The sequence below is a fragment of the Rhincodon typus genome, chromosome 2, assembly GCF_021869965.1.
Source record: "Rhincodon typus isolate 14 chromosome 2, sRhiTyp1.1, whole genome shotgun sequence".
Taxonomy (NCBI): domain Eukaryota; kingdom Metazoa; phylum Chordata; class Chondrichthyes; order Orectolobiformes; family Rhincodontidae; genus Rhincodon; species Rhincodon typus.
In genome coordinates this window covers 53659339-53670822 of record NC_063333.1, presented here as the reverse complement: position 1 = coordinate 53670822, position 11484 = coordinate 53659339, and the positions used below count along the sequence as shown (strand labels likewise).

The following is an 11484-nucleotide window of genomic DNA, read 5'->3' as shown; positions in this document are numbered from 1 at the left end:
AGGTGTTCTGCAAAGCGGTCCCCAATCCTCCGCTTGGTTTTCCCGATGTAGAGGGGGCCACAACGGGAGCAGCGGATAGAGTATACCGCATTAGCAGATGTGCTGGTGAACATCTGCTTGATGTGGAAAGTCTTCTTGGGGCCTGGGATGGGGGTAAGGTGGGGGGGAGATGTGTAGGGGCAGGTGTAGCACTTCCTGTGGTTGCAGGGAAAAGTGACAGGTGTGGTGGGGCTGGAGGGGAGTGTGGAGCGGACAAGGGCGTCACGGAGAGAGTGGTCCCTCTGGGAAGCAGATAAGGGTGGGGAGGGAAAAATGTCTTTGGTGGTGGGGTCGGATTGCAGATGGCGCAAGTGTCAGAGGATCCGGAGGTTGGTGGGGTGGTACGTGAGGACGACGGGGATTCTGTTTTGGTTGTTATTGCGGGGAGGGGGTGTGAGGGATGAGTTGCGGTAAATGCGGGAGACACGGTCGAGGGCGTTCTCGACCACTGAAGCGGGGGCAAGTTGTGGTCCTTGAAAAACGAGGACATCTGAGATGTACGGGAGTGGAATGCCTCATCCTGGGAGCAGATGCGGCAGAGGCCATTTCAAGCCCACCGACTCCCACAGCTACCAAGAATACACCTCCTCCCACCCACCTTCCTGCAAAAACGCCATCCCCTATTCCCAATTCCTTTGCCTCCGCCATCGTCCTCACGTACCACCCCACCAACCTCCGGATCCAACGCATCATCCTCTGACACTTCCACCATCTGCAATCTGACCCCACCACCAAAGACATTTTTCCCTCCCCACTCTTATCTGCTTTCCGGAGAGACCACTCTCTCCGTGACTCCCTTGTCCGCTCCACACTCCCCTCCAGCCCCACCACACCCGGCACTTTTCCCTGCAACCGCAGGAAGTGCTACACCTGCCCCTACACCTCCCCCCTCACCCCCATCCCAGGCCCCAAGAAGACTTTCCACATCAAGCAGATGTTCACCTGCACATCTGCTAATGTGGTATACTGTATCTGCTGCTCCCGTTGTGGCCTCCTCTACATCGGGGAAACCAAGCGGAGGATTGGGGGCCGCTCTGCAGAACACCTACACTCGGTTCGCAATAAACAACTGCACCTCCCAGTCGCGAACCATTTCAACTCCCCCTCCCACTCCTTGGACGACATGTCCATCCTGGGCCTCCTGCAGTGCCACAACGATGCCACCTGAAGGTTGCAGGAACAATAACTCATATTCCGCTTGGGAACCCTGCAGCCCAATGGTATCAATGTGGACTTCACAAGCTTCAAAATCTCCCCTCCCACTACCGCATCCCAAAACCAGCCCAGCTCATCCCCGCCTCCCTAACCTGTCCTTCCTCCCACCTATCCCCTCCTCCCATCTCAAGCACTGCCCCCATCTCCTACCTACTAACCTCATATCGCCCCCTTGACCTGTCTGTCCTCCCTGGACTGACCTATCTCTTCTCTAACTCCCCACCTACACTCACCTTTACTGGCTCCATCCCCGCCTCTTTGACCTGTCTGTCTCCTCTCCACCTATCTTCTCCTCTATCCATCTTCCATCCGCCTCCCCCTCTCTCCCTATTTATTTCAGAGCCCCCTTCCCTTCCCCCATTTCTGAAGAAGGGTCTAGGCCCGAAATGTCAGCCTTCCTGCTCCTCTGATGCTGCTTGGCCTGCTGTGTTCATCTAGCTCTACACCTTGTTATTTAAGACCTGGACATCATCAAGTTTGGACTCATTAGTAACATTTATGCCACACAAGTGCCAACTATGACCATCTTCAACAAGCAAAAAACTAATCACCCACTGACATTCCAAGGCATTATCAAGCCTTGGCAGGGGGTGCCTGGCGCCAGGAGCGGCATGGCAGGCAGACTGGGCCAGAAGCAGTCAGCCTGTCACAGATGGCGGTCAACACCTTGCGAGCCTGGTGGGGTCAGCCCAGCACAGTACAGTGGAAAGCCCTCAGCGTGGAGCGACTGCAGGCTATAAGACGACTATAATTTATATCTTTTAACTTTATTTATTTTCCTAATATATACCATGAAGAACTGTAATGTAGGACTTTTAGCTTTTTTCTTTATTTCTCTATTTTTGTACCTAATCTATTTTAGTACCTAAGACTGGTAACTAGATACTTCGTACCTAAGATGGCACCGTGTGTGGCAACATGGTACATTTTTCACTGTATTCTTGCACGTTTGTACTTGAGTACACATGACAATAAACTCAATTCTAATTCTACCACTGAACTCCCCACTGTCAACATCCTGAGGACTACCACTGAGCAGAGACTAAACTGGACCAGCCAGAGAAATAATATAGCCACAAAACATGTCAGAGGCCATAAATTCTCTGGCTAGTAACTCACCTTCAGTCTTTCTGTGGGAACACCACCACAAACAACTTCTCCATGTTGCACATTATCTTGACTTAAAACTATCTTACCATTCCTTCACTGTTGCTGGAATAAAATCCTGGAACTCCATTCCTAACAAGATTGTGCACGTAACAGTTCCAGTAGTCAGGTCACCACCATCACCTTCTCCAAGATGATTACAGATGGTCAATGACTACTGACCTAAGCAGCAACACCAACATGAACAAACAGGAGAAAAGAATAGCTCTTTCAAAGGACCAAAGATTTGGCAAGATGGCCAAAGTACAGTTCTGTTATTTCCGTAAGTGTCTTTCCCTCCCAACTAGAAAGATACACATTTGACTTCCTTCTTCTCATAAGATCACAACAAATAGGAACATTAGGCCTTTTGACCAATCTACTATTCTTTGCCATTCAGTGAGATCATGGCAGATCAGATTGTGGCCTTAGAAGCAATTTTATGCCTGTTCTTCCTAACCATCAACTTGTTTGTCAATCAAAAATCCTGTCTGACTCAGTCTTAAATATATTCAATGGTTGTCTCCTATACATTCAGGCAAAGAATATCTACAAGATTAATTACCCTTAGAAGAAATTCCCCATCATGTTTTAAATGGGAAACTCCTTATTTTAAAAAATTGTGCCTCCCAATTCTAGATTTGGAGGGAAACATCATCTCAACATTTAAACTGTCAAACCCCTCAATATCTAGATTTCATTAAGATCATTCATCATTCTTCTAAACTCCAACAAACACACACCTGACATGCGCAATTAAGCCTTTATATGACAGGCCCCTCATCTCATGAATCAGCCTAGTGAACCCTGTCTGAACTACTTCCAATGTAAGTATCCTTAAAATTCTGGTATTCTAGACAGACTCCAACACATTTTACAGCTTTCTTTTCTTTATTCATTCCGGGATGAGGACATCGCTGGCTAGACAGCATTTATTGCCCATCCCTAATTTCCCAGAGGGCACTTGAGTCAACCACATTGCTGTGGGTCTGGAGTCACATGTAGGCCAGACCAGGTAAGGATGGCAGTTTCCTTTCCTAAAGGACATTAGTGATCCATTAATGATCCAGCTGTAGCAAGACATCTCCACTCATTCTTCATCGCCATTGTACTGTACCAACTTTTTTGCTGGCTAAGTACAAGGCCACCCAGATCCCTTTGTTTAGCAATGTTCTGCAATCTGTCTCCATTAAAACAGCTTCTTTGTGGCACTTCCCCAACTGAAATATTTATGTTTAAAGTCCTCTATTATGATTCATCAGAACACTGGTCCCAGCACTATTTAGGCAGAGGCCATTGAGAACAATACAACTCCCTCTTTTGCTAGTACTGGTGTCACTAACCCATGAATCAGAATCCATTTCTCCCACACCAATCTATGAACTGCACATTCAACTGGCTGGTCTTATTGACTATCAATTTGCTCCGTAGTAATATGGAGGTTTGCAATAACTGTCCTCTCACATCACCTACATAGGATCAATTCTCTATTTATGCTCCATTCATACATACAGATCCAAATTATTTCTCTCAACCTCCTGTATCCATACTGGTCATGTGATGTCAAGTCTTACTTGTGCTTCAACATCCAACCTTAACGCTCAGCACATCCTTACTGCCACTTTTCTCCCCAGCCACCTCCGAAAGTGAGTTACAACCTCCAATGCAGCAATGACTGCCATAAAACTCTGATGAAGTGCTAACAATCACACTTAAATATTGGCAGTTAAGATCAGATGCAGCCCAGTGTTCAAATTCTATCCTGAAAAAAAAACCTTACCAGAAGTTAGGTGCTTTTCACCTAAATATCCTGTGGATTAAACAGCCTTTGTCCCTGCTACCATCTTAGATCTAGCAGGTCTCTACAACTTTCAAGTAACAAGATGGATTCATGAGGAAAAAAAAAGTTTGGGAAGCAGAGCTTAGGCTGAACAAAAAAAAGTTCATATTTCAATTCCCCGTCATCAGTTACACAATCTTTAAAACTCTCCACAGCCTTGCAACATTATACCTCTGTACCTACTTGTCAGGCTCTCCTGAATTTTTATCCACTATCTAATCTTGAATAGATCACAATTTTTAGCCACATACACAATAAACCTCTCTGCATCTACTTCTTTCCTTCTCAATATTACCTTTTAAAATACCTTTCAATTAGCTCCACTCATCTCTCTGATACACTTTAGTGGTCTGTTCTACATCCTATTTCTGTTTCAATATAGACGTTCTGTTTATTAGATACGACATGGCTACACCCATTTTCAGCTCAGATATAGAAAAGAAACAAAGAACCTTAAAAATTAGATAACTGCAACTGGATAATAGTAGTGACAGGCGAAAGGAGACATAAGTTAGCAAAAGACATTGCATTCTCAGAAAAATTAAAGTCACAACTATACTTTACAGAAAGTATAGAAATGTCTAGAAGATCAATAGAAAAGTAGTCAAAAAGGCTAAGAAATTTGGGAATTTACAAGTGAGCAGAGAAAAATATAAATGCTTAATCATATTACTAAGCCTTAGCATATGTCAGGTGTCACCCCAGGACTACGTGTGCCTTAATATTTGGCCCCTCAAACCTGCCGTGACATTAAGATTATAGTTGATTTGTTCACATCAAATCCACATTCTCAACTACCCACAATAATCTTCAATTACCCTGCTCAAAAATATTTATAACTTTGCCTTACAAATATTTAGTGACCCTGTTTCCAAAGGAAGACTTCCAAAATCTCACAACGCTAAAAAATTCTCAAACATCCTAAAAACGTTTTCTTTTAAAGGAAATGTATTGGACTCATGCAAAGAGGAAACATCCATCCTTCTAAGACCACTCAGGATCTTTAATGCTTCAATCAAGTTATCAGTCCTCTTAAACTCAAGTGGAAACAAGCCAGCCTGTTCAAATCATCCTCAAAAAACAATCCATTCATTACAGTTATTAATGTAGTAAACCTTCTCATCAGTTCCAATGCATTTACATTCTTCATCAAATAAGGAGACCAAAACTGCACACAGTACAAGATGGTGTCTCATTAATGTTCTATATAACTCAAGCGTACCATCTTTGCTTTTACGTTCCATTCCTATTATAATAACGGACAACAGGCCATTAGTGTTCTTGATTACACACTGTACCTGTATGTTAATTTTGGAACTTGTGCATCAGAATACCGGAGTTCCTCTGCTCCTCAGAATTCTACAATCATTCTTATTTAAGTAATACTTTGCTTTTTCATTCTTGCTGCCAAAGTGAACAATTTCACAATTTCCTAATAGCCTTTTGCCCAATTACTGAACCTATCTACAATCATATGTCTTCTACACCATATACTTTCCTACCTATCGTGGCATCATCTGCAAATTTATCTATAACATTCCCCCCATCCAAGTGATTGCTGCATACTGTAAAAAGTTGAGACCCCAACTCAGACCACTCCAAAACTCCACTCACCACATCCTACCAGACTCATTCATACCTACTGTTTTCTGCCAGTCAATAATAATCTTTGATGGAAAGGTGGTAACACGTTCAAAATTGTTTTATGTCCAATATGTCCTAAAGGTAAGCATGTCTGGGGTGTTGCTGTGGATAACAAATTATGAAAATAATTTCCTAAACACACGCAACCCCACATTTTAGTCTTCCATTTCGTCAGGTGTAAAAGCTTTCTTTTCATTCAATATGAAACAATGAGACCGTAATGTTGTTTTCTGTTCTTGTTGGACGTGTCGAGGAGGCAAATGGCTTCTCGTAAACTAGAACTCCACGTTGAGCTTTCATCTGCACGAATTCGCACTTCCTTTTGGTTTAAAAAAAAGTGACGTGAAGGTGAAACAAACATTGGATGCGGTCCAATAAATAACTTCGCTTCCCCATCCCAGTGCGCTTCCTTGGTCAGGACAAATGCAGTTGTGTCTACGGTGTCATACTTATAAAGATAATGGAGTCGGCGGCCCGTGAATGTCTCAAAGACTGGGAAGGCATTTACGATTGTGTGTTTACTGTGAACGTGGCATTGGCTAACCGGACAAGTTACAAAAAAGTAACAAATTTACAAGAGATAAAGAACAACCAGTTTCAAGACTAAATTAAAGCCAAAGGGTGATGAGGTGGAACTGTGTGTACAAATAGGAAGTCTTCCCCACCAGCCTCCGGCCTCACAATAATTTATCGTCACGAACCCCAAAAATATTGACGAGTCCAAACCGCCATTTAACGGCGTCGAGAGACGGCACTCCGCCTCCCGCGGCTCTCCAGAACATGGCACGTGGTTTAAGGGTTTTCGACTTGTATCAAAACAGAAGTTAACCAACATATTATGGCAACCACCTAGTGAACATGGAGACTGATCGCGAGTTATTTCCCGCCTGTTTCTTTTACCATTTCAGCCATGTTCCTCAACAACAGCCTTCCAACAACCAAGACGTTCGGCGAGAGGCGCCTCCGCCGCGCCTACTATTTATACGCTGCATCCACTCAACACCATCCAGCAGGGGTACCCCAAGGGCTTTTACCAAATCATCGGAAGATTAATAACTGTTTACCGTCTCTGCAACTAGTCACTGCACTCGTAATCATTATGAAAATTCGCTACAAAGTGAAACACTATCACATCGATTCAAAATGCCAACTGTTTAAAAAAAGTGTCTGTTGCCAATGTGTCCCGTCCAGGCAGACGATGGTCGAGTCCAAGCTAGCCCGCTCTTTAAGTCGGCAGGCGCGTGAAGTGAAGCTGGAATTTGAAGGCCGCCATTTTGTTTAATGAAGAACCGTTTAACGGACAAAATGTTTAAAGTTGGAGAGGGAGAGGGAGAGGGAGAGAGGGAAATAAAGTGTTCAGTTACCAACACTGGACTCTCAGTTCCTGGAATGGGGTTGCGAATTAATTGGATCACCCTTGTTTCCTTATTTCAATGTCGGAAATCATAAAGATTGAAACTATCCCGCTGCGATAAAATACAGAATCATAAAACATATATTTCGAGATGAGATATAAACGTGTCTATACGATGTTACATGTCGGTCTAATTTGAAGAGGGGGGTCACTGATAGTTCTGAACTTTCCGCCGTGCTTTTTGTAGATCATGTAGATTTATCGCGACAGCAGCTCAATTTGTAGAGTTTGAACTTATCAGAATAGCCGAAGAGTGACAGGGTTTGTGAGAACTGCAACAGTACCTAAAATCGATTAAAGCGAAAAACCTTGATGTTGGAAGTTGCTATCAAAACAGAAGATGTTGACAGCAGATCGGGGCAGAGAGGCAAAAGTTATCATTTTATGTCGACGACGACCTATCTGTGCATTTTTTGGAAAATTTGACGCCATTGGCAGAAAATATTTGCTAGAATGACTCCGTTGAAAGGCTAGGGTTATTCTATTTATAGAAGAAAAGTGTGAGAATTCTTTAAAATCATGAGAGTGTAGACAAAGTTGGTTGAGAAAACTTCGTATTAGTAGAAGGCTCCAGAATCCCTGACAGAAAGTGAATCGCAAAGAACAAAAGAGGCATTAGGAAAACCTATTATATCCGACAAATGGCTAAGATTGAAAGGTGCACTGCTTGAACGGTAGAGGCGAATCCAATTGTGATTTTCAACTGAAATAAAATGAGGGCTATAGAAAAAAGATATGAGAATAGGCTTGCTGAGTTTTTCTAAGACAGAGCACGAACAGGCCAAACATCTTTTATTCTGTGTTGCAATCATTTTCTGATTCTACGTGTCTCGCTTAAATTATAATCGTAACAGACTTTCAGATTAATTGAAAGGCAGAGCAGTTTAGGCATGATAGAGTGAGTCAAAAATAGATGGAATTGGGACCAGCATACAATCAAAAGATGAGTCTAGAGGAGGTATAAATGACAAAAGCAGAATCATTACCAACAGATGTGTCTGAAAAAAATGTGAATAATGTTATAAACTGAAATCGATTAAGTCAATATCGAATTGAGATGTCTATGAAGTGCCTTATCAAATGATGAAATGTTGTTTCTAAAGCTTCTATTGAACTTCATTTTGAGTTAAAAACAAAATATGAAGATCCTCTATATCTGGCAGAAAATGTAAAAAAAAAGATTATAGAGCCAATTTTGTCTGATGCCAAACCCTTTTTTCATTTGCTAGCTTCCTTCTTCTCAGAGACCTTCCTATTTGTCCATTTCTCCCCTCCTCCATATACCTACTTCTGAATTTTTTTTAAACCCATTACATCTCTAATATTACGTCAGCTTTCCTGCTCTGATGGTGCTTGGCCTGCTGTGTTCATCCAGCTCTACACCGTGTTATCTCACATCTCTAATATTTTCCAGTTGTAATGAAAGGTCATCAACCTGAAACATTAACTTTGTTTCCTCTCTCCACAGATTGTGTTTGGCCTTCTCAACAGTTTCTAAATATTAGTCAGTTTAGCTACAACTTGACTTTCACCATTTGTTGAATCTTTGCACTCAACCTTCCTCATGTTGAAATTCATGCAAGTCCCAAGCCTTCAGTAAATGCTAATTACCCACCTGGATAGTGTACTTGCCTAATTTTCCTGATAACTCTGTGATTAGTCTGTTATTACGCTGTTATAAATATTGTTGTTTTCTAGGTGTGCTGAATAAATTTTTGACACTGTTGTCAGCCTACCATTCTTGATCATGAAGCTTAAAGTAAATTTATAATTCTCCGTGTTTCACATTACAGACTGCATGAAAGAAACCATTAAATTGTAAACACCAGTTATAACATACAAACTTCTTAAAATTTCAAGTACTGCAGCATTTGGTTGTATTTTAGAGGAAAAGAGGTTATGATCTCTTTGTAAGGAAAAGATTAAGGACTGATACGTGCGTGTGTGTCTGAACACCAAGGCAGAAAACTCAGTCGTCAGGAAAAAGTATTGACCAAAAAGAGTTTGATTGAGACTGAATTGAACATACTGTTCATTGCAAATGTGATAAAGTGCTTAGACTTTTCATATTGAACTAATCAAAACCCATTTGGCACTTCGCATGACAATGAAGTTGGTCACACACTTTATTGTACAATGTGACCTAATAACAGGATTCTGCATGAGATCTTTGAAAGATAATTAAAAATAACTAAAGATAAAGATGCATACACAATAGATAAAATCTGGAAATTCCCTAGGCAATGTGATGGTAAAAGAAAGATCCAAGATGTCAGGGAAATCCCAGTGTATCAAGTCAAGAAGATCTCACCTAAGAACACTTTTAAGTGACGTGCAGTCAAGTCAGGCTGACCATCTGAGGTGTAGCTAGAGAATATTAAAATTGTTTGCATATTGGTCCTGTGAGGATGAGAGATAAGGATGGCAAGAGATATTGGATGTTGAGTCAAAAAAAGGAAACAAATGTAAGGTTTAGGAAACTGAAATCAGGTAAGGCCCTTGAGGAATATAAAGGAAGCAGAAAAGACTTAAGGAATTAGGAGGTCTAAAAGGGGCAATGAAATGTCCTTGGCAAGCAGGATTAAGGAGAATCCCAAAATATATTTGTACATATATTAGGAGCAAGAAGGCAGCTAGGGAAAGGGTAGATCTGCTCAAGGAGCAAGAAAGGAATTTATACGTGGAACCTGAGGAAATGAGTGAGGACCTTAATGAGTACTTTGGTATTCGTCAAGGACAAGGATCTGGATGATGGTAAAATTAAGGAGGGATATGTTGATATTCTGGTATTAAGGAGGTGGTGTTGGGTGTCTTGAAAAGCATTAAGATTGTTTAGTCCTCAGGGTCTGATGGGATCCATCCTGAGATAACGAGAGAGACAAGGGTGGAAATTGCTGGGGCCTTGACAGAGATCTTTGTATCTTGTTTTAACAACAGTTGAAGTCCCAGAAAACTGGAACCAATGTTGTTACTTTGTTTAAGAAGGGCAACAGGCATAATCCAGGAAATTATATGCTGGTGAGCCTAATCAGTGGTAAGGAAATTACTGGAGAAGATTCCTATGGACAGGATTTACACACATTTGGAAAAGTGACTTATTTGGGATAGTCTGCATGGCTTTGTTTGTGGAGATGCCTTGTCCCACGAATTGGTAGAGTTCTTGAGGAAGTGATGAAAATGACTGATGAGGGTAGGGCAGTGGATGTTGTCTACATGGACTTTAATAAAGCATTTGATAAGGTCTCCCATGATAGGCTGGTCCAGACAACTAAGTCACGTGGTATCCACAGTGAGTTGATAAAAAATACAAAATTGGCATAGTCATAAAAGACAGTATAGTTGTGGAGTGTTGTTTTTTGGACAGGACGTCTGTGACCGCTGGTGTTTTATAAAGACCAGTGCTGGGACTTCTGTTTGTAATGTGTATAAATGATTTGGATGAAAATGTAGGCAGTCCAATTTGTAAGTTTGCAGACAAGAGGAAAATTGGTGGGGTTTTGGATAGTAAGAAAAGTTGTTAAATGATATAAATCAGTTGGAAAGTTGGGCCAAGAAATGGCAGATGGGGTGTAAGTCAGACAAGTGTAAGTTGTGATGTATTTTTGGAGGTCAAATACATGGGGAAAGTATACAGCAAATGGCAGGATGCTTAGGAGCATTGATATATTAAGAGATCTTGGGGTCCCAAGTCCATAGCTCCCTGAAAGTTGCAACACAAGTGGATAAGGTGGTAAAGAAGGCATATGGCATGCTTGCCTTCATGGTTCAGTGTATTAGGTATAAAAGTAGGCAAGTCATGTTGCAACTGTGTAAAACTTTAATTAAACCACATTTGGAATATTGTGTGCAGTTCTTGTCTCCACACTATAGGAAGAATGTGGAGGCTTGGGAGAGGGTACAAAAGAAGTTGCCTGGATTGGAGTTTATTAACTACAAGTAAAGGCTGGACAAAACCTGGATTGTTTTCATTAGAGCGTTGGAGGCTGTGGCGTGACCTGATGGAGGTATTTATTGTCATGACAGGCGTGGATAGGGTGGATAGTGGGAGTCTTTTTCCCAGGGTAGAAATGTCAAATATTAGGGTGCATAGTTTTAAAGTGAGAGGGGGAAACTTTAAAGAAGATGCACGAGGCAAGTGTTTTAAAAAGAGGGATAGTAAGAACTGCCGATGCTGGAGTATGAGATA

General features: G+C 41.8%; 1 protein-coding gene across 6 annotated transcripts in view; it reads right to left on the bottom strand.

The window, feature by feature from the left end:
• Nucleotides 1-6885, bottom strand: part of dazl (deleted in azoospermia-like) — a 153198-nt gene extending 146313 nt beyond the window's left edge. For 5 of the 6 annotated variants that reach the window (XM_048613226.1, XM_048613213.1, XM_048613221.1 and 2 more), the window contains exon 1: nucleotides 6785-6885. In XM_048613226.1, the coding sequence (XP_048469183.1) occupies nucleotides 6785-6796 (12 nt within the window). In that variant the 5' untranslated portion in view covers nucleotides 6797-6885. The remainder of the gene's footprint in view (nucleotides 1-6784) is intronic. The other variant, XM_048613239.1, reaches the window with a different exon arrangement.
• Between the last annotated feature and the right edge of the window lie 4599 nt (nucleotides 6886-11484).